Source organism: Pyxicephalus adspersus, chromosome 4 (assembly GCF_032062135.1).
Source record: "Pyxicephalus adspersus chromosome 4, UCB_Pads_2.0, whole genome shotgun sequence".
Lineage (NCBI taxonomy): Eukaryota > Metazoa > Chordata > Amphibia > Anura > Pyxicephalidae > Pyxicephalus > Pyxicephalus adspersus.
Genome location: NC_092861.1, coordinates 79,305,105 through 79,332,977, shown reverse-complemented (window position 1 = coordinate 79,332,977; position 27,873 = coordinate 79,305,105). Strand labels below are relative to the sequence as shown.

At 34.9% G+C, this 27,873-nt stretch overlaps 1 protein-coding gene across 1 annotated transcript; it reads right to left on the bottom strand.

Moving 5' to 3' along the window:
* Positions 1-185: 185 nt before the first annotated feature.
* On the bottom strand, positions 186-27,557 carry NR2E1 (nuclear receptor subfamily 2 group E member 1). The gene is made up of 9 exons (XM_072408731.1): positions 27,074-27,557; positions 12,221-12,366; positions 9,428-9,515; positions 8,759-8,994; positions 7,288-7,434; positions 5,338-5,434; positions 4,823-4,972; positions 3,729-3,834; positions 186-2,289 (listed from the first exon to the last, which is right to left on the bottom strand). The coding sequence occupies exons 1-9, from the start codon at positions 27,096-27,098 to the stop codon at positions 2,127-2,129; spliced, it is 1,158 nt and encodes a 385-aa protein (XP_072264832.1). The 5' UTR covers positions 27,099-27,557; the 3' UTR covers positions 186-2,126.
* Positions 27,558-27,873: the final 316 nt, after the last annotated feature.

The following is a 27,873-nucleotide window of genomic DNA, read 5'->3' as shown; positions in this document are numbered from 1 at the left end:
GAACTGGCAGCTGATTAATGTCTGCCATGAAGGGCAAATCACAGATTCACTTTAAAGTGCACCTATGCTCAAACTCGTATTAAACAAAGGCACCCCAGACCTCTCTAGCTGCTCGCACTGTTAAATATAATATTTTCAAAGATTACAACGGAGATGAATTCAGTCAATTTCCATATGCATGGAAAAGGAAAATAATTGAAAGAATTTAAGTTCAATATATTTTATTCTCTGTAAAGAAATGAGGACAACTTTAAATTCACAATTAGATGACACTGTACAAGGAACATTTTACTTGTCTATAATAGTTGAAGTGCTGATTTCTTTAGTGCTAGAATCTAATCATACACTGAAAACTTGGAACATAAAACTGCTATTAAACTGTACTAAATGTAGAGCTTTACTACTCGGGGTTTGTCAGTAAGTAATTGGTACATATTTGTTCTACAGGACAATGACATTTTATTTGCACGTGACTTCATTTAGTTAAACTGGAACTCCAGGCAAATATAAAAAAATATAATTTAGCGTGTTATCCATTCCTTAAATTATTTTAGAATTCTGAAATACATTAGCTACCCACAATTTATAATGCACAGCAAACATCATACTAAGGTTTTGAAGTTCTGCACCTAATGTGTATATACCTATTTATTGTGAAGTGACCAAGCATATAACAGTAAATTACAATTTTGTAACAAAAGATAGTGTCACTTTGTTTTATATGCTGGTAAAAAAAAAACTTTTTTGCCTGGAGTTTGGTTTCATAATCTGCCATTTATTGTACTGTAATGTAATATGGTTTATTCATTTTGAATTGTTTCATGTGCATGAGTCTAGGACAAATTTGTCCATGTGTTTAAATATTTAAATCCCCACTTTCTGTGGCCTTTTCTGCATTTAAAAATGTTTAGAAAGCTAGGATGTTGCTTTGATAACCTTAACCCAACTGAAGTCTCATCAGAGTTTTCACTTTGAAATTCTTTTTAAATAAATGTTCTTAATTTTTTCTCCCCATTCCAGTGCATTGTGCTGGAGTAAAAGCCAGATGCCTCATCACAAGTGTCCTCGAGTAGTTTAGGAAAAAGAGTAGGTGTGTCTGACCAGGACATTAGGTGTGCATTGGACCATACAATCATATTTAAACACAATTCACAATGGCTAAAACAGAAAAGTGCTAGAACAATCAAAACAGTTTTTGTTAGGACATATTTAGGTGACTTCAGTTGGGATATTAAGAGGATCTGTTGTCAGCCCATGTGATCAAATCAAAGGGGTTTTCCAAACTCTTAATGGTTTTTGGCCTTCATCTTGTTAGTTAACCAGCTTCATACATACCCTTTGTGATCTATGAAATGGCTTCTAATATAGTATCACAGAAACTAACCACAATACCACATATCATGAAAGACTGAGCTGCTCTGTTAAAATAACCTGGCCTCATACAAAAATAACAGACAGTGGTGTGTGATATATATAAAATATAATACATACACACAATTATAAACTCCTGTTATAATCAAAGTGACCAAGGATGTTCTAACCACTGAACATTTGTGTTTTCAATAGCTAATCTCTTCATTGTAGTAAACACATCATAGATGTGGTCCCATATTTGCGGTAGTTAACAGGTTCATTAAATCCTGTGGCAATCAGGTGTGTTTTGGTGTGCTGCGGGGTATAAGTCCATGTTTTAGTCCAATTGTAACATTGGAAATGCGTACAACCACATGGTTTTGTCTGTATCTCTTCCAAATGTCCACAGTCCTAACAATCACATACTGTTCTATATGGATGATTTTTTTTTTTATTCTGAAACTACAGCCATGGAAAAATGTGAAATATTTTATAGTACAAAGAAAAGATAGAAACACTTTCTTATTGTATGTACATTAACACAAAGTTATTACAGGAAATCTTGAAGATATATTTATCCTTTTCTGCACTTGTAGAACCAAAATGATATTCCATGTGGCAAAATGGATTTGGTAATAAGCACATCAATATGATGGCTGTTTAATAAAAGAAAATCTCAATATTTGTCTTCTCAAGTCTCATCACTTGTGAACGCATTTGTGGTTTTCAAGGGTAGAATGCAAAAGTCTAAAGCTTGAGAGAAATCCTTTTCTTTAGATATCACTGGATTTGTACATATCTGAAAGCAGTCTTGTGATGGGGACATTGCCTATTGTTTTCTTGAAAAACACTTCTTCTATTGTTGAAGGGCTAATAGATCGTAATGCAGGTAGAAGAAGGAGGAGTTTTCCAAAGCGGCAAGGCTGGGTTGGATACCTGTGGGGGAAAAAAGTGTAATTAATATATGTATATATGTTTTCGTTTTTCAGGTTTTAAAGATATTCAGGATGAATCCAGATAATAGCTGGTGCTAATAAATGGTGTGAGACCTAGGTTAGCTGGTGCTATTAAATGATTTGGGACCTAGGTTAGGATGTGGGCTCTGATTTGTTAAAGGTTTCCAAGACCTCTCTCCCCAAGTGCCATAGTTAGAAAAAGGGTGTAAGAGTTTCAATAGGGCTAATCCTTGCGCTCCCTAATAGGCATGTTGCCAATGGCAGTATGGGTAGAAGTGCTACAACAGCATTTACCACTGGCATCCAGGAGAATAAATGCTGTAATGAGATTAGGTGTGCGGTATATCCCAACCAAGGGCATTTGTCAATGAAGCAGATTACAAAACAGTGTTTGTCTTCCTTGGTTCTCTGTTCCAGCATATTGCAGATAAAGTATATTATTGCAATATACTGAGATTAACAAAGCATATAGCAGCATATAATTTATTGTAAGAAGATGCGTTACATTAGAGACATGGGTAGCTCAGAAATGTGTGGATTCTCTGGGACATTTTGCGCAGTTCTAAATCTCTTAATATGGTACAATGGCAAAAAAGCTTTGGTGCTCAGTCTTTTAACCTGCTCCTTTCCAGCACTTTTTAAGACATAAACATGTTTTCCTTTCAGTGTAACCTTAATTTGACTCATATATTGGTCTCATGTCTGATCTTTTACTGTTACTGGCCTACTACATTTATTCTCTTGATTTCCAAAATTTTAGTTAACATATTTTATATAATTAAAAGAAAATTGCAAGATGTTAATTAGCAGCTTATCAGGAAGACAATACATCTGTATTTTAATGTTATTCTGTGCTGTTTTCCTATTACCATAGACTTAGTTCACACAGGGCATAAAGACCCCATGCAGACTTTAACTGGAGTTGTTTTGCTGCATATTGATCATTAAAAAACTTATGCAGTCATTGAACAGGTGCAGGGATAAAAATTGACAGGACAAGTAAATAGTCACATAAAGTTAAGATGAACATTTATGGTAAGCTATTATGTTTTATGAGCTAGTTATTAATGTTGTCATCCATTTAATGATGGTTGGTTTATTTTCCTTTTCTATCTTTTATGTTATTTTGTTCTATATGCTTTGTGACATTTTGAAATAAGAGAAACAAATGACCAATTGAAATAAATGTTTGTATGTGTTTTTCAACATTAGTCATTGGTACCTTCTCTTTTTTGTGTAATTTATTTATTTTTATTCATTAGTATACACAGTGCATTGCTGGACCTGGGAAAGTAGAAAGACATTACTGCTCACTGTTTAGAAGTTGTTGTTGCAGTCTCTGTCAAATGCCTTTAATAACTGTAGCACTCTTAACCTTAACCTATATAAGACTTTTGTAAATGCAAGTGATATATTCACCTAGTATGAATGTAGCTGTTGAGAGTAAGCTGAGCTTCATCTTGTAGGGCTGCAATTGCGGCAGCATTTCTCAAAGTTCTCAGTTCAGAACCACTGTGCGTCGGTACTGCAAAAGAAAGAAAAATATATATTTTTGCAAATCACAATAAGGGCACTGAAAAATTTTAAAAAATGTACAATGAAACACTAAAGTATTATACACATCAGTTTTAAAGTTTATGATGGACAAATCCTCCCTAGAGCAATAGTGATTTGACCTACATCAAGTGAGTTTTCCTTTCCATATACTTAAACCAGATAAAAACCAGTCAACACAGAACTGTAATTGGAAAAAGGCATTAGAAAGACTTTTCTGGCTAATAATGGTAAAAGCTAGAATGCTATAGGGTTTGCTTTTGGGAAGCACAAACAGTTGAAAAAGTTTAAAATTGAGCGCAGGTTCACTTTAGGAATTAACAAGCAGGAACTGCAAAAGTCAATGTTTGGACATATCTCTAAAAAATTTATTAGTATGCTTGTTTTAACTTCAAAGCACCCAGGTATCACCATAGTTTGTGCAGTATGTTACACATGGCCTATTATAGTTTTTGTGGTCAATCCCCTCCTTCCCCACTACACCACCACCACATCCTACTATTATTCAGCAAATGCAAAAAAGCACAGGTTCTGGGGGACAGCAAGCATGAAGCATTGATGTAGATGTGGTCATTATTAATAAACAGGATTTATGTAGCACCAATATATTACGCATCGCTGTACAATAAATAGGGGTTGCAAATGACAGACGAATACAGACAGTGACACAGGAGGAGAGGACTTGGCGGTGGTGGTTTAGCTCCAGTACTCGAGGGGCCAGGATCGGAACACATTTTTAGCAGTTTTTGACAACAGTACATTTAGTATGTTATGGTTTATTAAATGGCTTTATTCGAAAATCTTGGCCTGTATGTGGCCTTTAAGGTGTTAGACACCCTTGCATTAAACGATAAACTGAGCCTAGAAATAGAAAGGGAAGCAAGTGTTCAGCTGTGATTAAAATAATAAAAATTGTACATCTAGATTAATTTACAAAATTGCAAAAAACAAATACCTACCAGCTTTAAAAGTGACAATGCATTTGAGACAAGCAAATTCAGTTGCATCCAACCGTAGCTGTCGAAATCTCGCCACGACTTCTTGTAAAGCTTGGATCTCAGCAAAAATTTTATTCAGCTTCTGCGAGTCAGTGTTATCAGTGTTCATTCCTAAAATCCAAACATATCAGACAGTATAGATTTCGTACCTTTCATTTGTAATCCAAGCAAATATATGCCATTTAGCATGAAGCTGTCATCGTGGTCTAAACTATATTTGTGTCGATGTTATGAAAATGATAATAAAGTACTCTTTTGGATGATAACAAACACAGTGATTAGCATTTCAATGATGATGCAGGCAGTTATGAATACAACAAGACAACACTATTTGCATTTAAATGTAGATTGATAAATGACAGGTATGGGCTATTGTTCACATGGGATTTGTTATTCTTCACATGTTGCTCATATTCCGGGCTATGTATTTTAATGTTAATTTCTGCAACAAAGTCATTAAATTGAGCGGTGCTTACCAGATACAGCCAGTAGCGTGCTTGCATCAACTGGGATGGCCCATTGTGCTATTCCCAGAACAAATAGCTCTCTCCATGCATCTTCCAGGAGCATCAGCTGCCATACAGTAAATGAATGATAGGTTTAGAAGCACATAAGCTATGCATCCCTATCCAATTTTACAGATGGTTTGACTGCTATGTAGAACTTTTTTATCTGAATATTTTCTCATTTGCCCATTGCCAGTGACACTTAGAAATTAATAGGTTTTGTAGTGTTCTGTGTTGTTAAGACAGAAATGGGTTGTACACTGTGTGTGAGTGCACTTCTTGAATATAAATTGGTTGAAGTGTAAAATTGAAAAATGACTGTATCCACTGTGCAAAATATTAGGATTTGTAATCATCTGATTTATCTTATTTATAAATGTCATTCTTTTAGCAAGTTTAAACAACTAAATCAATTTGTAAATGTCATATTTTTCCCCAATAGCTGTAAAAAAGTAAATTGATTTTACTTTATAAATGTTGTAGTTTTGTAAGCTGATTTGAAACAGCATAAGCAATAGTAGTAATTTGGTTTATTTTGGAATAATAATTTAGCAATTGTACCATTTTATGATACAATTCATATAGCAGACACTTTTTGCCTTTTTTATTCTGATCAATACACAATTAATAAAACAGTATCAGTTTTTTCAAAGTGGTTTAGTAGCAGCATAATAGCTGTAGATTGGTCATCAGAAGCTCTAATGACCTAAATGAGGTAACTGGTGACCATTTTTCAACGTGGCTCATTCATTGCAATTGAAAATAAACAAGACAGATGCTACTGCTAACTTTCGTCTAACGCCTCTAGTTCCCTGACTGATTTTTAGACCCACTAGCTTTATCACTGATCACTGGCGCAGAAAAAGTTTGCAGATCAGTCAGAAAGGCATGAATGCTTTTTTGTTCAAATCAGTGACCCAAAATGTTCAAGTCTAGCCAGGCAACTGGTATTTTAAGAAAGAAACTTATCAATGTCATTTTTTTTATTGTTAACCATGAATGGTGTCTTCTTAAAGAGATACCCATGTCACGTGCACTAATGCCATGAACCACCATGCCATGAAAGATGCTGGCTTTTAAATTGTGCCCTAATAAGCCTGATGGTCAGATCATGATTTCTGGATTATGGCCGTCCAATATTGTTTTTTCAAACAATCTACAGTCATTATAGTTTTAGATCATTTCATATAGTTTTTACATATAGATTCAGTAATAAAAAATGAAAATAAAATGTAGGGTGTTTTCTTAAGTACTAAAAGTTAGGCCAAACCACTGGAATCGTAAATTATTTTCAAATGTTATTGTTTTAAATAATTATTCATAAAATAGCTAAGCAAGGAGAAAGAATAGGTTGATTGGGGAATTTAGGATAAATCTTTAATTATTTATTAAATAGGACATAATTAATAAAACACTGAATTAAAAATATAATAAAGGAGAACCTTCTATTGAGACCCTTTTTTTTTTTAGAATTCCTCTCACTTACGTGTGAGACACATATGTGTTACGAGAGGGGAAGTAAAAGTAAATCCCCCAATGAAACAGGAAAAACACATTTTTAGGGTGTTTTAGCCATTCCTTACCCTATCTCATACAAAAAATTATTTTGGTCTGAGATATACCATACTTTTTTCAAAGATTTTGTTCTCCCTCTGTGTGTTTGTCTTGCCTACTCTTCCAAAATAAAATTATACTAATAGGTAAACTGAGTTGTACCCAATGTGAAAGGGTTCTTGTTTGTCTGATAAGAAACTCTTACTGTGTGTTTCTGAATATAGTAATGGCTGACATAAGACGCCTGGGCACCAATGCTCAGGGTAGCACTTTGAAATTTCCAAACACTGTTCGTTTAAAAAAAGAATTGCAAAACAGAAAATAAGACATTTTAAAAAAGCAGTTTTATCATTAGGAAAAACTCACTTGATCTTGTAAACACAGAGTAGAAAAAGCTGGCACATTCTTTGCCCATTTTATGCTCATGAATAGGAGTCGGGCTGCAGATTCACAGACGGATTCAGTGGCCACTTCATAGAGGTACAATGGAGCTCCATTCACTTCGTGCGGGTACTAGAACACAAAAGAAATAGGTATTTCTTTATGTTGATATAAGGCAAATACTCCAATAATTGTTCATCCCTGGTACCAGGGCTTGCTCTCCCAGGACATTTTAATGTCTTGATTGTAACAAACCAGGCATTATATCTACACAAAATAGGTGTGACCATGTAAAGTAGGGATTTTTGTTAAATCAGTTTTAGTAAAAGTTGGGAAACTGGGCTGCTATCCTAATGGTGGCTTCATTCCCCTTATACGTTACTGGCTTGTACAAGATATACTGGAAGGGTGCTCAGACCTAAAGCATTTTTAGATCAGTGTCCCACTAAGTAGAGAATCCAAGATCAGGGTGACAATATTCTGCTTCCACTGCTTCTTCTTTGGCCACCAAACAAGCAATACCTAATTTTTAATGTTCTGGAAAAGCCCTAACAAATGGAACATAGTTTTATGTAAAACAAGATGTGGTATCATGTTACACTACAGTTTGGTAAAATGGAGCATGTAAAGAAATAAATGCTCTTTTAAGATACAATAGCCAGAGACAGGCATGGGCAAGGCATCTTAGTACAACTGGGCTGTCTGGTGACTTATACTCATGTTTGCCACTGCAAGAACACGTGAACGCATGTAATAATTTCTTATGGCGTTGCTGTTACAATGCCTCCTTGAAGAAAAGGTTAGGCTTGGGAGATAACACAGAGAATGGCTGGGTGTTACACCATAAATCAGCCTTTCTCAACCAGAGTTCTATGGAATCCTAGGGTTCCTCCAGAAGTTGCTAGGAGAGTCCTTGAGCCATAATTGATGAACCTCCCATTTATGGTGCTGGCATAGTTCCCTTGACAGCATTGCCAGCCATTTGCGTTTAGGGAAGTTGTAAAATAAAAACGTTATACTCCACTCAAAATAAATGCCAATATCCTGAAGCTAAACTGCAGACAAACATCTAAAAACACAGATGAAAGACATCTGAGATGTTTTTTACCTTTCAAAGGATTTGTAAATCTGTCAATACAGCTGTAGGATTTAAACCCCGTCTATCAAGGCAGTTCACTAACTTGTACAAGTCTAGCCCCTCTAGCTGTGACTGGGGGGTGAAAACACTGCGCTGCCTAAATCTTGTTATCATATGAGCAGTGTGGCAAAACTTATTGGCTGTTATGCTACTTTGACCTCCTCAGTCTGATCTCTGCTGTTAAGGGACTACAAGAGGCTGATGTCAAGGTATACCCAAAAACTTTATTTGCTTGCTTTAAAATTGAATTTATTAAGTTGAAATCAGTAGTTTCAATTTACATGCACTTGCTGCATGGAATCCAAGAGTCTGACTTACCTTTGGGGTTGGCTGTGCCAGGCCAATCAATGTCTGTCTCTCCGGGGTGGTGGATACTGCTGCCAGTTCTATTTTATGTGGTTCCAGCTGACTGACAGCGGTGAAGAAGGTAGGTGTTGGCAAGGCTGCTGAGGGAAAGTGTGGCGTGGTTCCATTGACATCTTTATGTCCTCTGAAATACAGAGCCACTTGCTTCCTTATGGTGGATGTTCTTGGTCCCCTTTCATGTTGAACAGCTGAAATCAATCCAGTAATCATCTCAGTACTAATCAAACTCATTTGGAAAATTGATGCAAAGAGCAGGCTCTTAGATACTTCATTTCATTAAAAGGTTAAAATCATGAAAATCTTCCCTCATACTGTGTCCTTGAGAGAACATTTCTTCCTTATGATTTTCTCTTTCTAAATAACGACATTAATCTATATTTTACCAGAGCTATGTCAATCATTTTAATGTAGGCTTCTGTTCTTAAGCATAATGCTTTTGATTTTGCTTATGTTAAAAAAAATACCAGTGACTGTCTCACTGATTGCTAAGAAAATCTTATAATTGGATTTTTTTTCTTTTTCTAATATGAGTGACAATAGATGATTGTATATTTAGGCCGAAATGATCACACTGTCCTATTAATGGGAACAAACCATTTATTGAGCTCTTATGTTAATTACCATCTTTATTCATGTTGACTTCCAAACATTTCTTCAGGCGGCATGCTCTACATTGATTCCTGTGTGTCTTGTCCACTGGACAGCCACCCTGTAAAGACAGGACATACACAATGTAAAAGGTCACCTCTATGCCAGTAATAATATAATATTATCATTGACTGACTACACACATGCTCATGAGGACTCAAAATATGTACAATAACTGGCATTATCTGCTATTCGAACAGATACAATTCACTACACTTAGCAAATAAGGAAAAAATGTTTAAAACACCCAATCGAAATGATAAAAACAGGATTTCTGGTTTCAGTTGAACTATCACAGCTTTACTTTTTACACAGCTATAGTCCCTATAGGGACTGTAGGTTTGTTCTTAAGTTGAATTTGTATGTAAGTCGGAACATGTATATTATTTTATTAAATGCAATTAGGACAGATGTTTGTCTCAACATATTATTAGGCAGCATGGTGTCAGTTACTGTATAAAATCCTCACAGTGAGTTAATCACAAACAAAGCAAAAACAAAAGCTTTATGGAACCTAGACATTTATGAAATTCTGGAGCAAGCTGTGCTTTGATATGCAAAAAAAAAAAAAACAACTGCAGAGTTTGTCTTGGTCATTAAAGAGTTACAAGGGGTTTCAGAACAGCAAAAGACTTCCGCAAGTCATGCAAACTGCCCCCTCCCCCCAATCAAGCCTCCGTCCTGCCCCGTTTGTATCTAGGAGTGGTCCGTATGTCCTTAACTCGGGAACTACCTGTCTTTCAAATTACCACCAAATTGGCTATATTATCAGTAATATTTTTAACTGATATATGAGAGGTTTGAGTTATATATATCTTTTATTTTATATTTCCTTCTACATAACTAAGAATTTATTTGTTATCATATTCCCTCACTTTTACCATACCCACTATATATTTTTTATTATTATTAATATTATTATTAAGGGTAAACTTATTTTTTTCAATTTGCATAAATAGGTACATTTATCTCCTCCAGCAATTCTACTTTGGGGCAGTTATGCACTTATATATCATATAATCAATAAAACATCACTTGCATGTACAATAAATGTGCAGCTTTTACTTATTTACTCATCCTGATTTAGTAGAGCTTCATACCTTTTGTTTTTTATACAAAATGTTTTTATTGTAATCCAGACTGGTGTAAAGAAATCTATTTTAATTTTTACACTCCCCCTTTCCCTTTTAATAAGATTCCCATCTCTCTACAAAGTTAGGAAGAAGCTTGTTGAGATGCTCTATGCCTAGCCATTGTAGCTATCTATGGACTGTGTGTATTTTGTGAACTGCACATTTCAGACAAGGGTTTTCAGGCTGATTTGGATACTGCAGTAATTTCAAATTGAATTGAAATTAAAGCTGACTATCTTAAAGGTTAATAACCAATTCCCATCCAATGGTTTTATTGCCAGCTGCTGTAATTTTAACAAAATCATAACAAACTGCCATAATAACCACTAGCCAATGTGAATGCGGCATACTATGTAAACTTAACACCCACAGTAACTTTCGTTGGGGTTTTCTTGGTTTGGCAAACTTGGAATAACATTCACCATATCTAGAACTAACCAGACCCAGGCATACTTGGTCATCTCTACAACTGATGTGGTCCACACCCCATCTATATATAGTTTCTTATATAATTGGTTGGATAAAACAAAAAAGGCATTCTTGTACTTGAGCATTAAAATCACAAACTAATATGGCTTTTGAATATTTTTTTCACCAATCAATAAACTGATTTCTCTGTAAAAGCGGTTGTAGAACAAGTAGTATCTGTATGTTTAGGGTTATTTAAGACATAGGTTTCTTACATGCAATTTATTTATCCTTTTAAAGGTTCTCAAGCATATTTGTATGAAGCTGTAATGAAAAATGAGTCACTGCACTTGACCTTTTGTGTAGTCACTTGTGGAAGTGAAAGGCTGACTATCATATCATGATGAATTTCTTTCACTACTAACCACATTCACTGTGCCTGAAACATGAGAAAAACCTATCAAATGTACAACTGAAGAAAAAGCACAGTTCTGAGCACATGTATCACACAGCTTATTGCTTTCAATGGTGGATAAATCTGCCAAAATCATTTGGCAATGACTGTTAGCAGGTTGAGATCTGTAAAACTACTTTTCCCTCCTAGGTGATTGGACCAACATTCTAATATGTGGATGATATGTATTGCAAGTATTAACACTTGGATGACTATTCGCCTGTAGAAATTTTGCTTTTCTTCCTGTTTTTATGGTACACCATCTTCAAGCACATTTCTTTGGGGCTATTTTCCCTTCCCTTCAAGACACTAGAAGGTATATGAATACATTTTTCAATAGTGTAGGAAACAGTTGCCACCAGAACAAAAAAAAGGTTATCCTTCACAAGCTGTAGTGGTAACAACCATTTCTAAAACAGAGGGCTATATCTCCCCAGTGGGTGCACAGACAACAGTGAAACTCTAACAGGTGTTTTAACCTTTCCCTACTGTGTACAAAATTAAACAAACGTGGCTACAGATACTTTTAAAGAAACACATGTTGCATGCATACTATGAGGTCTATTTATAAAGCAATGAACCTGATCTTCACTGAAACGATCTGTGGTGGAGAATCTTCCAGGTCCATGTGTCAGTAATTGATTCTTTACCAGGAAAGGTTTCAGTAAATGTCAAATGCACTGCCTGATGGACTGATCTCTATATGTCATTCTAGTTGTATCTCTAAATTTTATTCAGATATCACGTGGATTTATAAAAACAAGTGCTCACCTGATTTCCAGATTTGCACACGTAAGTTCTGTTCCTTCGAATGCTTCTTTTAAAGAAACCAGAGCAGCCATCACAAGCATAAACTCCATAATGTTTTCCTGAGCTGCGGTCTCCACAAACTTTACAGGGAATGTCCAAGATTCGACCTGTAAGCAGACACTTAACATTTTGTAATTCTCATTACAAGGTTATTGCCACATCATCAATGTATTATCGTATTTTTAATCTCTGAAACCAGGTGACATTCTTATTCCCTAAAGCAAAACTGCAGACACACAGCTTAATACACTGATGAAATGCATTCAACTGGCCCTATCCTCCTATGATCATGTTCTTTGTTAGTGTAAAATCAATACAGCTCATTTGTATTGCTTCTCCTTAGAGTGTGAACTTTCGTGTAAATAAATTGTTATAGGTTGATGTCAGATCAAATGCAGACATTTACACTGCTTGCATTTTAAAAGTACATTTATTGATGTATTATTAAATACACGGTTGTAATATTAATATTAATATTAATATTATTATTATTATTATTATTATTATTAATAAACAGGATTTATATAGCGCCAACAAATTATGCAGCACTTAGAGTTCAGCTTTGTTTCCTAGTGGAAACTCTAAAAGAACAGCTTTGGTTATTGTTAGGATGTGCCAATGGTTCCATGACCATATGGGTGTTATACTAGGTATTATAATAATACCGACATAAAAAGATATATAACGGTATATACTGTGATATATATTATATTATATCATGATCATAATGTAGGGAGCAGTTCCTCAGTGTATTTGTCTTAAAGCCTAGATTTGTCCTAAACCAATATATTTAGTTGTCATGGTGCATCACAAAAGATCAAAAACCAATAGTATATAAGGAGTTTTGGTTATCACAATATGGGCTTATAGCAATAGATTAAATATTTGTTGACTTTCAACAGAATTAACTTCAGTTTTCTTCCATTACACCATCACTGGACTATAGTTCAGCTAGGATGCCAGGTTATATTGTAAACTAGTTCTGTACTGCCCAGTTTTATTAAGCTTTGGTAGAAATATTGATTGAAGTCCAGTTCTGTCAAGTCTTGTAGTATTGCATATCACTAAAAAGCCCCATCAGGGCTAAATGTAGTCCAGGAGTTTAAAAATACCTAGTCATGCTGCGCTTTATATTTAAATTTGTCGTTGTTTAACCATTTTTCTCATTATTTTGCCACGTACTGACAATTGCATTCTATTACAACTTTTTTTTTCACTACTGCATTCTGTAAAATAGATATTTGAACATAGGCCTCCTTCCTTGTCCTTAACCTAGGTCAAGCACAGTCTGATGTGGCCATGGCGCACATTTATTTTTAGTGATCATATGTTAAACCTATTGGAGCAGTCAAGGCTATCATTATACATGGTGAGGCCTCCCTAATCAGGCGCTCCCTCTTAAGATACATCAATATAAGACACTTGTAGTGTTATTCTTGTTAATATAATAGCTGGTATTTCTGTGGCCCAGTGCAGACTGCAGCAAGAAGCAGAGAGTGACTTCTATAAGATGGTAAGTCTATTGGATACACATACAAATACTGACACTGCTAACGTCTGGATCACAGTTTGGGCCTATTGCATTTAGTGCAAATGTTTTTTCAATGTATTTGTCAAAAGCCACAAATTATATACAAGAACGTTAGGCTCTATTTCTACAGCAGGAAATCAGGCATCCTCCCCAACATTTCCCAGTGGAGAATCTTCCAGGTCCCTGTATTTCAATGGCAGTAATGGATTCTCCACCAGAAATTCTGAATGTCAGATTCCCTGTTTTTTTAAATGGAGCCTGATGTCCTCTATAAAAGGGGATAGTAACTTCTAAAATAGCATGACATTAATAATATGTTGGATAGATAATGTGCAAGGAGGAATTGGGTTGGTACCAATCAGGACTGACAATAGAAAACTACAGGGGGTGGACACAAGGCCCATCACCCTACACAAAGAGAGATAGAAGCAGTTGACCAGTCTTTAATACAAGCAAACCCTGCACACAGGCAATGTACAGAAATTCTTTCATGAAGAATTTCTGCATGATTCCGTAAGAAATACTCAAAGAACATAAAGATTCCAGTAAAAATACACATGCATCTGTATTTAGAAAAGTGTGTTAAGGATAAAATGGAACTATTAATCATAGAACCTATTGATTACATTACTATGACCTGGGAGTAACCTAAATGTATACTACTTCCTGCATATAAAACACATTACGAGATGTGTTCTGAGGCAAAGATTTCTTTTTGTAAAAAGTGTGAACCCAGCAGTACCACTTACAGCCACCAGGTGGTCTGTGGCTATGTATTTATGGAAATTGAGGGGAGACACTTAGATCTTTCCTTTGTGTCTCACTTACATATTTGCACAGATCCGAATCTCATTCTCAAAAAAATAATCCAGAATATTACCAAAACAAACTGGGCATATTTTTTTTATTTTTTATATTTTCAACTGTAAATATTAGATTATAACTATCCTTGTCATAGTTACGTAGAAAATATAGAAAGAAACCTCTGTTAGTAAAGTAGTTAAAGTTTACTATAATAAACATTACCTTAATTTAAAAAAAATTATAATGTATAACCCCTCTAGAATAATTTCATATACTACTTTTTAAGTGTTTTCTCTAGCTGTCACAACAGTATTCTGTTCTAATGCCGTCCTGTCCCCTGCCTTAGCTCAGTGCTAAAAACAGACACAAAGAAGTCATATGTTAAAATTGCTGTCAGGATTACATATAACAATAAAAGACTTAACTAACTAATATTAATAACTAATATGTTTCTTCTCCTCCAGCCTCTCAGACCCAGATTTGGAGATGAAGAGTATTCAAGTAAATAACAACACCATTTATCTATCCCTTGGAGGCCACTGTTACAACCTTTACTATGACTCTGTCATGGCCAATCGTCATATCATGCAGATAGGTAAAACTCTTACACTTTTGAGTAGAGATGGGGAGCATGTTACTGATACTGATTCCTATACTTTCCTGTTAGCCCATAACTATGATGGGCAGCCTATGAACCATAAAAGTTTTACCTGTCAGAAGGGCTCAAGAATTGTAACCATTACAATAAGGTTTGGCAAAGTGCTACAGACAGCAATACTTAGGTAGCTTCCTGCACTTTTGCACCTGCAGCAATTTCCTCCTCCTCCCGCTAATGACACAGTCTCCTTAACAGTGAAAATTCAGATTCCCGCAGATCTTGCCCATCTCTGACTGATGTTAATTTAGTTGCAGCTATTTTTTAAGAAGCTTAAACAACATCAAAAATTTAGCACTAAATCAATTCTTTACACAACAAGAGCAATAGGATCCAATATGATGTTGTTTTAGTATAATCTATTTCTAATCTCAGAAGCAGAGCTGTATCATATTGTATTGTAACATCAAGAACAGAAACCAGGAGCCATCTAATATATATAAATATATATATGTATGTATGTATGTATATATATATATATATATATATATATATATATTAAGCTACATAAAATGTAAGCAGATTACAAAATTCATCTGTAGGCCCTGTGGTATCTGCCACCCCTTATTCACATGATCTTATTTCAAGAGAGTTTTATGTGCAGCTGGGTCATATCAATAAAGAGAGGGTTACTCATAGAGGAGAAGTAACTTTAAAACCCAGTATTGTTAGATCACTAGAAAGACGAGAACTCATTAGGCAAGATTTACAATGTGATCTGGAGCATTTCACTCAGCAAACTGATTAAAGCTATCCATGGTGGATTAGATGGCACAATAGTTTACCAATGATACAGTACAGTCATTAAATTCTCAATATTTTAGTTTTTATTATGAAAAAAAGATTGTTTTTTCATGATTTAGTTAGCTATCACCATTTTACAAAAGGACTTGTTAAAGTTGTAATGTTTTGTTTGTACTTTGTTAGTGTATTAGAGAACTCCAGTCAAACAATTTAAACTTAGCTTCAAAATATATATAAAGAGAACTTTATTTGTAGATTGTACAGATCTGCCTGAGGGATGAACTAAATTTCTATGTATCATTGAAATGCACATTACACTCCTGAAAGTTTACCTTAAACCATATACTTCCTGCAGAAAGAACCCCTACAGAATTAAAAAATAAGGTTCTACATTTTTTTGCATTCCATGATACTACTATCAGGGTAAAACTGAATTTTTAGCAAATTATACAGTAAAATATTTATGTGCATACTGGAACACAATTCACACTAAATATGCACAATAAACAAGTGTTTGATTAGTAAATAATATAATAATATACATAAATAAATATTCAGTATAAACATAATTTCGCCTTATCTAGACTACGTACACACATGCAATAATTGATGAACAATTAACGACTGATGGTCCAATAATCGTTAACAAAAAAAAGTGGCCAATGACGACGATGAACAAGGAATGTCGCTGGAAAAGAACGACTGTCCCGGCGGATCTGATTGGACAACGATCATTTGCTATCTATTGCGTGTACAGTCGTTCAGTGATCATGAATGTTTCTGTTGTACACTTTCTCCGGTACACGTCACTTCCTGCATCGTTCAAACAATTGTATCTAGTGCGTGTACATTATTGCTGGATTTTATTTGAACATTGATCATATTGTTACAGCATGTGCAGAATTGTGCACAATACGATCATTCAAAATAATCATGAATAATCATTGATCGGTCCTTATTCGTTATAATAATTATTGCACGTGTGTGCGTAGCCTTACTCACATATGCTTTGTTACCTGAACAGCCTTTAAACCAAACTCAATATGTATGCTTAGGTTTTAAGCATGCAAATGCCAATTTTTGTTGTTTTATTGTCTGTATTGTATTATGTTGTATTTGAGTCACATCTGAGAGGTTCAGCAATTTTATGTATGGTGCTTTTTTTTTTTTTTATGTGTTACATGCATTTCTTGTGAGTCGCTACTCATAGCAATGGAAGACACATTGACTCTTTCATTTCAAAAAGCTTTAAGGAGACAAAACTTTAATATTAAGATAAGTAAAAGATTATAGAGTGAATTATGAAAAAGTATCATCACACTAATGCTGCCACAGTAGGCTGTTTATTTTTTGTGCCCCTGGTGTGTTCCCCTGTCCAATCTTCTGCTGGCCTGATCACCATTCATGTCTCGAAGTAGTGGCAATCAAAGCATTTATTGACACCATATAAAATCAGATTGACCTTTCAAAAAAAAAGGATTTGTAAAAGAACCTTATATCTACTCATCCCGTCTTTATCAATAGACTCTATTTTCTTTTTACATCAAAAATGTAAAAATATGTTGAATTGGATTTAAAGTCTTTAAAGTTTCATTACAGACAATGTACATTATTACAATGAAGCCGCCTGTGAATTCTGCAGTCAGCAAGTGACCACACTGTCCACACAGACTGGGTCTAGGAAACTGGCATTTGAAAATGAACACTTCCTCTTCTTTCCTGTCACATCATAACGCTTATCTGCCAAACTCCCAAACAATTTAGAATGTCATTGGTAGAACAGCAGTAATGGCCCAATGGGAGTACTGGTATTCCAGGTATGATTTTTCAAATATAGGAGACAGAGGAAAATAGGATTTTATTGTGCAAGGATATAGCTAAATATACCACCAGTATTTACTGAGATGTTTTAGGATGTTGTAGGACATTTTAGGACATTTGAACTGCTATTGATTCACTAAAGCAAGAGAAGGTTAACTTTGCTTAATTAAAAAGAGAAAGTTGACTTGACTTTATCAAACCTATCATGTGCAAGCCAAATCCTGTTTAATATAGTTATTTTTATAGTTAGTTTATTATAGTAATTTACTATAAATGAACAATAACTAGTTCGTTAGGTAATCAGTCTTACTAACATGGATAATATCTCCCTCTCATAAACACAATTTAAAGAAAATGATCCGATGAGTTTTTTAGATTAGTGCAACTGAATCCTCAAGAAATGTGACCCCTGAATAAAGTAACTACTCATGTCCTTTTACTGTCCTGGGTTACAATTTACTAATGATGCTAATGTGCGTAAAAAGAGAACTTAAGTGATCCTAAAGAGATGGTACTTTGATATGTTATCTTCAAAGTCTCAAAGTTTTTGGCATATTTAGCAACTTAACATAAAATTATTGACCGATAAGAAGATAACATCCTTTTTTAATGTTATAACAAATACAAAACATATAAAACTTGGAATCTAAAATGAGTTCATTTCAAATTGTAGAAAAATAAATCCTAAACCATACCACTGGGTGCATCATTCAATTTTATGTTGCATTTTTTTTTTCAATATGGCTTTTATGAGTTTGTATCATTTATTTCATTAGACAATGATGGCACCAATCAATAATAATTTTTAAAGGCAAACACGTTCAGATACTTGCTTATCAAAGTGCAGCTATTATTATCTTTAAGAACAGTCCTAAGTTAAAATAACCGTTAACAAGAAAACTATTTATATTATTAAAATTATGTAAATCTAGTGATTAAAACTAATCTAATAACATAATGGCTAAAATTTATGAAAAGAGATGTCTGTATATATGCTTAGCCAACAATTCCACCTTCACAGCTAATATAATACAGAATATATTTGGTATGTAAAGCTACAAAAAGTGATTGCTGCTAAATGAATACAGTAGCATAGAAGCAGCATTCACATTAAACAAGCATGTGAGCATTCGTAAAATTATTAAACAAAGCCTTAAAAGTTTAGAGCTTAATAGGTCCAAGTTTGTCCGTGGTCAGAAATGGTCATGGCTTTGGGGAACACATACAGGCACATTTATAAAGAAGAGGTAATAACAGAGGATTACTTAATTGTTCTTTCATCGTAAAATTTGATCTCCAATTTTGATGAGATAGCAGATGACAGTACAGTTATGTGACTTCCATTCATATCACTTTCTTAACTGCAAGAGTTTTTTTTATTTATTTATTAATTTTTTGATTGCATATTTATAGTAGCAATCAGAAACAGGGTTAATTTGTAAAATTTTATGTGTCAAAGTATCTGTTATAAATATCTGGGCATTTTTAACATTTAGAGAAGAATCACAAAGTACAGTAACTATCATCTAAACCAAATTTCACAATGATCAGTATATTCAAGTTAGGTAGGGTATATAGGCAGGGTATAAAAATCCTAAGCTTTCCTATAATAGTTGGGTTTGGTCTTCCACCTCCTGAGCCTTCCTATTGGTTGCTAATTCTGCCCCTATCATTATAGGACCAATATGGATGTACGAAAATATTGCCAAGAATGCATCAACAATTTTCACCATTCATAAGTCTGAAATGTGGATTTCAATTTTTTTATGTCTGCTGATCCTAATTCCTCCTTATCAAATGAATACTCTTTAATAACTAATAAATCAGTTTTAAATAACTATCAGCCTAGCATTAGATAATAAAAGTATATACTATTGCTTAAATATTTGTAAACAAAAAACTAAACATAATACATAAAATGTTCAAATAAAAAACATTTGAATGTGCAGCAATTCATAAATAACTCTCACATTCCACCAGTGTTTTCTGTAATCACAATAATGCTACATTAAATTCACTCTCGGCATGGCCATTGTGAATATTTCCAGTTTCTGCAGCATTTTTTCATAGTGCTGAGTGTCACACTGGTGGTTTTGCACTGCTGATTACTATTCAGCCATTTTTGCATTGTTTAGGGATGCTCTTAAATAATATGGCCTTAAATGTATAGGATTGATTTTCTCAAGAGGAAATGTAAAAATAACAAAAAAACCACTACTATACTAACCACTCTGTATTTTACAAAAATATAGTTTTGTTTGACCACTTAAAAAACTTAGTAAATAACCCTGTTAACCCTGAAATACTGATTCCCTTTAACCCCCTAAAGTAGCCTATACAACCTAGGCCTATGCAGGCAGACTGACAACATGACTGTAGGTTTTACCAGCTCTAAGGATCTGTAGGTAAATCTGCAAATAATAGTTTTTTTTCCCAAAGCACTTTATAGACTGCGGCACCATGCTGTAATAAAGTACTTTTAAGGGGTTAATTATAAATACAATTATTGCTTGCTTATATTTCCAGAATTGTGGCAATCTACAGCTAGCATTATCATATAGCTTCAGCAATCACTTAGGAGGTGCTTACAAGTCATTTACAAGAAATGTGTCCCTTTTTTCTAAATGATTGAGCTTATTTACTAAAGTGTCTTTTGAAAAAAAAGTAATTTGCATAATGAAAACAACAGTTCTTTATGCAGACAGCAATGACATCAGTAAAAGAAAGGATTTAAGGAGTAAGTCCAATTTTGAATAAAGAGATATAGCAGTAATAAAGCCTTGGTTAAACCTCTCATAGGAATTGGTGCAGAGTCCTATCTCATTGCTGCCAAGTTTTTATCCATAGAAGCCAACATTCCCATGTCTTGCATTGATGGAGTTAATAAGCTTGTAGCTTCATAAAAGCTGAAACAAGTATATTTTAAAATTTAGCCTGTATATAAACTTTTATCATTTAATAAAATATTTGCAAAAAATCAAACTTGTATACACACATAGCTATTTGTAATGGTAGGCATGATATGTAATTCCTTGCATTGCAAAGAGTTTTTAGACCATCAGCATAACCAGACATGAAGATTTTTTTTTGGCCCTTTAAACCAAATGGGAATTTGCCTTTATAAAATAAGGGGATGTTGTGAGCCCACATTGGTCAGGAGAGGGTTAATAATAATAATTCTACACACTCTTTAAATCACATAATAAATATTGCATTGCAATATGCATATGATCATTTTAGAATTTACACATCCAACTGCCTGTCTGACATCTAACACTCCGGGCCTAATTTACTAAGGTGTGATGATGTGAGTAAATGTGTACACTTTATCCAATCACCTCTAGGAGAGTTGGCTATCTTTTTATTCCATGCACATTATTGGAAATGTGATGTTTTCTATCAATTTATCTCTTTTTTCATTTTATCAATTTAGGATCATTTACCTTAGCCTGACCAGGGGCTGGCCCAATCTGTACAAATAATGGTCCTTATCCAAGTTCAGCAAGGATGATCATCAGCATTTTAACTGCTATGACACACTGAAGTATTCCTGCTTTAGAAAAGATCCCTGTGTGACTAAATTCGGAATATTTTAAATGGGAGACAAGAAATAGCTTTATTATACATGTGCTGCATAGATTGAGAGAAGATTGAGGACTAGCACATCCCTTATCAATCCTAATAAGACATCTTTCTATGACCAACGTGACATCATGCTCAATTATCTAAGCTGACTTTGAGCAGCAAAGGGTAAAATGTAAGCTAAAGCAAGCCTTTTTTTTAGTAATGAAGAGTTAAACTCCTATCAAACTTTGCTGTCTGTGTCTCAGCCATAGAGATTCACCCCATACTTATGACCTCTGTAATGAGAACTAAAAATTGGGGAGATTTCAGAATTGTGAAGAGAGGAGAAATCCCCCAATGACGCTTGTTCTTTTGACAACTAAGAGACGTCACTGGCTGTGGAGAAATTTAATTTTGCTTCCTGTTGTTTCTTAGAAAAAAAAATCCTGAATAGTATTTGAACCCTTACTCCATTACATATACACTATATATATATATATATATATATATATATATATATATGAAGGAAACTACATCTTTCCCCTTAAAAAAATATTCAAGTTCTTCTCTGCCAAAAAGATTATATGTAATGTGCATGAAGTTGATAATTTTCCAAGAATATATATTAAAAAGTACTGTGATACATATATGTTCATTTTTTTAATATACGTTTTCATGGATCTACCCTCTTCTTCTGGTCAAAGCAGTACTGTAAAACAGACGTCTAAGTAAACATTTTATTATTAAAAATACTGTGTGGGACCAGGGGGTAGACCTCTGAAATCTTCTTAAAACAAGAAAAATAAAATAAATATTTTTTCTTAACATATTATTATATATATATATATTATTTTTATATATATACATATTATTTTTATTTACATATCACATATTTACCAAAATCCTTACAAGTGCACAAGAGGGAATACACCATAAAAATAAAATGTTTCCCTTAAATGTGACAGCATGTGACTTCAATATTAAATATGCACTGTTCACATTTACATTTATTTTTTCATACACCAATTTTACTTAAAATTTATGAGGCAAGCACCTCACTTTAAAAAACAAAATTGAATAATGGCTAATGTGAAGGAGATTGGTAAACTGTTCTATAAAGCATTAAAACGTTTTAATTATGACTTTAAACTACTGCAACTCTCACCTTTTGATTTTTAATACAATGAACATTTCACACTGCACTAATTAAATAAAACATTTTCATTGCAGACTAAAAAAAATCATTGCTTTTAAAAAATAACAAGTCCAAAGAAATAAATGCTAACTTTTTACCACTTCATTACATATGCAGTGTGGATGTCACTTCTGTCGTATACAGCAAAGATTGTCTCATTTACTTTTACACACCCTAATCTCTTCTAGTTTCTCCTTCTCTAATAACTCACAATATTTCGTTTTACTACATCTGTAATATTCTGAATAATACTACAGATCCTGTAACAGGTGTCATTTAATATTTATTAAATCGAATTTAGTATCTCTATTCCATGAAATAGTATTTGTAATAATGAAGCAAAACATTTTTGTGTAACACGTGGTACATTTTTTCTTTGTTGGTTGTGATCTGACATGATCATAAAACAGTGTAATAAGATTTGTATATAGGTGTGACATGGACCCAAGTAGATGATAACATTGGGCTAATACGCAGCAGGCTTATATATCTAATTGTATTTTAAGTATTGTAGACATTTAACTCGCTGTGAAATGATCTTTTCTATACTGATTATATTTATTATTAATATCCATGAATTACTGTCATGTAAATTGAAACAAATCGGTCACCATACATGTGTAGCTATATTCTTACTAGGCATCTCTCCATCATAACAATAAACGTCTAGGCTGTTTCCTTTATCCGATGCTGATTTACTGAAGGATCTGAAAATCTTTTCGATGATCCAATCATGTGAAAAGCACATTCCTGTTTATTTATTTCACCTTGCACATAATTGAGTATTTAACATGAACTCAGCTACAATTTATTGATTGAAGATTCTCAACTCCCTTAGCAAATCAGCCTCAATATATCAGAATGGCTGCAAATGTCTAAGTTACTTTAATTATGTATTAACAAACATATGCCAACAAATGTTATAGACTCAGCTATCTTTTAAGATTTGATAAAGGAGTGCAAAGTTCAGTGACTAAGTTCATCAACTCATCAGAGTATATGGTTTACTGTAACCTGAAATCTCATCAGTGTCTTGATTCTTTCATCTTCTCTACTCTCCATTATAATCCTGAGAAGATGATGGGAAGGAGCTGTTTTAGCATTTTTGTTAAGTGATATGTAAGATGTATTTGTGTATAAAAGTTATGTAATATTTTTTTACAGGAAAAAAATATTATGAGTCTAGGTGAATTCCTATTCTTCAAGTGTATCTGAGGCTGCTTTCTCTAAAGAATGTCCATTCTGTAAATTGTGTAAGTATCCCTACAATTACCCAATCTTGCGCAGATGAAATAAGTAAACTAGATTTTTTTTTTTTTTTTTTACAAGATTGGACAATTGATTTGCAAACAATTGTGTGAAGATTTTAAACTACTTTAGCAAGTTATCCCCATGGTTGGTTGGCATGCAGTTGGTATGTGGGCACTGTGTGTAGTATATATAGGGACAGACTGGGTGGACCTGTGGTGGCATAGCTACAAACAAGTGGCATGCCATGAGAAATCCTTTCCCCCTCCAGCGCTAATTAAGACAATGCTCTGAGCAAGACAGGAGACATTAGATGAAGTGTTAACTTAATGATTCCTCCGTTTGACTGCTTCTAACCAGCACAAGCTGCCACATTTCCAGCTAAATGAAAGTGGACAGCTGCTGCATACAACAGGGCTGGGGAAAAGAGGGATTAAGCTTGGGTGGGAGTGAAGGGGGCTGTGAAGTCACTACATAGAAAGTCTCATACAAGTCATAAGAATATCATCCAGCAGTAATCATACTGTCCATGGCAGTGCTCAATGTACACACTGACAGGTAGACCCTGAGCTTGCAGGCTGAGAGCAGAAATATTTGTGCAGTGTTGATATTCATGTGTAATTACAAGGTCTTTTTGCCACCTACCTATTGATTCACCAGTGACCCGTCAAAAAGAGTAGCATGGGAATTCTGGTATGACACAATGCTAACAGGGAGAGCACTCACCCCCTCCTGCAGGCTTAGCTTCCATCCATACAAACTCCACCTTGTGAACCCCACACTCACACCAGCACATCATTACAGCTTGTCCTGCATGGCCCCCACTCATCAATGTCATATCATTGCCTGCTGCAGGGACCCAGCCTATGGCACAGGGGTGATCGCAGGATCCCAGTGCCATGGCATTCATTCTTTCTGCAGGACATGGAATTCTAATAAAAATTATGAGAGCAATGCTGCCAGACACAAGGTCATGAGGACAACTGATTAATTAGGGTCGGAGGAGCCCCAGAGGCAGCCTGCTCCTGACAGTACAACCAGAGAAAACACATTTTTATTGAACTGGGAAACCGTTTTTAACATCTCACAGCGGGGGGGCTTTGGGACTTTTTGTGTCTTATAATTGCTTAAAGATATATGGCAGCTTAGATTACTGTAATTACCATCAGAGGCTGTTGAAAGAAGTTAGTCTGAGTCTAAGGGACTGCTGCTTGGGTTCCTATTACCACCCAGGCAGAGATCACTTCACATTGCTGTACAGTCATCTAGCCAGAGCCATTGGGGCATTCTAATTACTTACTGCACCTGTGTGAGCGCTATGGGAGCCCTAGTACATCCTGCCATAGAGAACAGTAACCTGCCTCTCTCCCTGTACAGCCATATGTATGTCCATTTATTCTAGGACTGAGCAACCAACTTGTCTGTGCAGATCTTTACATCAATCTATATGTGTGAAGAATTACTTATATATCTATGCTCTCATCACTCTGAGCAACCAATCTGCCTGTACAGCTGTCTGTAGATCAATCTATGCATCAATTTATATTTCTTTCCATTTATCAACTGAGCTGTCTATAGATCAGTCTGAATATACATCTATCCCTTCTGGAACATCTATTTTGCTTTCCCTTATACTTCTATCCATCCATATGAATCTATCTATCTATCATCCATTCATTCATACATATCCCTTCTAGGACTGAACAACCCCCTGTACATGATGATTTGGTTTATCTATTCTATTCTATTTTTACATAAAAAACACCATTTATTTCCATATATAATATATATTTTCTTATTATTCCATCTATCAATTTATGTGTTTAAAATATTCTCAATGTCCATTATTAGTATGGAAATCCACACATCTAAATTTAGGAAAATCTACTAATCCCTCCATGTATCCATAGCCGGTGCCTTGGCCACATTTTGCGCCTGATCACTTTCCTAATAATTATTGCCCATTATAGAGGTCATTCCATAGATAGATAAATGGCTGCTGCTCCAATCTATATAATCTAGATTATTCTTTTATACAGTCTTTATTATTAATACAGTACAATATAAATTTAAAACTACTATCAGGAACGTGCCTGATATTATACATTCTTATAAATATGGGTATTTGGCAAATGCGCTTTCCTGAAATGAAGATGTGAAGACTCATGAATCAGGCGGACATTCTATAACAATGTATTATATATGAGCAAGACACATATGATTGTGGTCATTCTATAACAATGTATTATATATGAGCAGACACATATGATTGTGGTCATTCTATAACAATGTATTATATATGAGTAGACACATATGATTGTGGTCATTCTATAACAATGTATCATTTATAATCAGTCACACACCACTTGCTGAGACATTTCAGCACTTTTCTCCTGGGTTGGAAACTTTGAAAATGTACATAGAGAAACCATGTAATATGTAATCCTTATTTCCCTCCTCAGTGTCCACATAAACCTTGGCAGGATTAGCAGCGACTTTTGCAGCACACAATGCCCCGCACACAGCCCTTCCCACAGCTAAAGTGGCCACATTCAGGATTAGCACGAATGGGACTTTAAAGTTTGGGGTTTTTCTTCATCCCTCGTTTCTCGGATTATTTGCCATAATTCGGGATGCCTTGTGCTGTAGATTGCATTGAAAGCCGATTTTAACTTGATTATGTGAGCAGCTTTAAACTTTTTCCTACTTTTATAGAACGCCTGCCAGAAATTACAAGTCATAAAATAAGACAAAAAGTAACAAGTGAAAAAAAGTAATAAAAAAGAAAACTCTATGCATTGGCACCGGCATTAGTTTACAAACGTTTTGTAAGTGAACTCGTTTATTTATGTATGATATAATATTATTATTATATATTATTATACACACATACTTATCTATATGTCAATCACAAAATCAATATACATATGCATGGCGTAGACATATCAATGAACTAAGATGTGTATATATATATATATATATATATATATTAGTGATTTAGATATATTTATGTATTCATTATCTGTATATTTAGATTTACCGACTAGTCAATAAATCAACTAATATACATACACATGATTTAGAGCGCTCATCTATATCAATTATTATAAACATTCCCAATATAGAATATGTGTTCTCTTTTTTTTATCCATCCCAATCAATCAATATACATGTGCATGATATAGATCTATGTGTCTATCTCTCTATCTCTCTATCCATCCATCCATCCATCCATCCCCCCCAGGTACCCACTTGTTGATCCTGCAGGTTTGCTCATGGTGCCCCCAGGTTGCAGTATTGGGTTGCAGTGATGACAGGTAGTCCAGCTCTCACTTCTCTCCCAGCCGGCTCCCTCCAAGCATCCTCTTCCCCTGATACTTTGGAAAGAGAAGAATAAACTTTGTCGAAGTGCCAGAAATGTTTTGCTAGTTGAACCGACTCTTCTCTGCCAGGCCAGCCAATAGTCTCCAGATGAGGGGCATTAAACCTTGCCCGGTGCAGCTGTCAGGTAGAAGCAGTTTTATTGCCTGGGGCAGGTCTGCAGAGACTGAGCAGGCTTCCAGCTAGGTGGGTGAATGAGCAGAGAGAGGTTCACACTAGGCAGTGCCTGGTTCTATAGAGACAAGGCAGGCTTTGCAGAAGTTCAGTGCACTGAATGACTTTGTGCTTTGAGCCTCAGGCTCTATTCCTTAGAATAAAATGGGGACAGCAGAAAGTGACAGGACACTTGGGAGGAGAGAAGTGCTCCCTGTGCCCACTGAGAGCTGCCCTGCTCTTCCCTACTGCTGGAGCAGCGTGACGTCACCACTCTGGATAGTAATGAGCCTCCCTATACAGAGGGCTGACAGCACAGCAGCAGCAATACCTATAGCACTGTGTGTGTCCTGCCCAGGGCACTGCCCTAGTGCATATCACTTTCTGCCTGCCAAGGACATCCCTGGAGCACTTAGATTTATCAGGTACTGTGTTTGTCTGTGACATCGCCACATGCCCCTGCTGCCTTCTGCACTAATCCCATCTGTGTCATGGGTCACTCTCACCATTACTTTAAT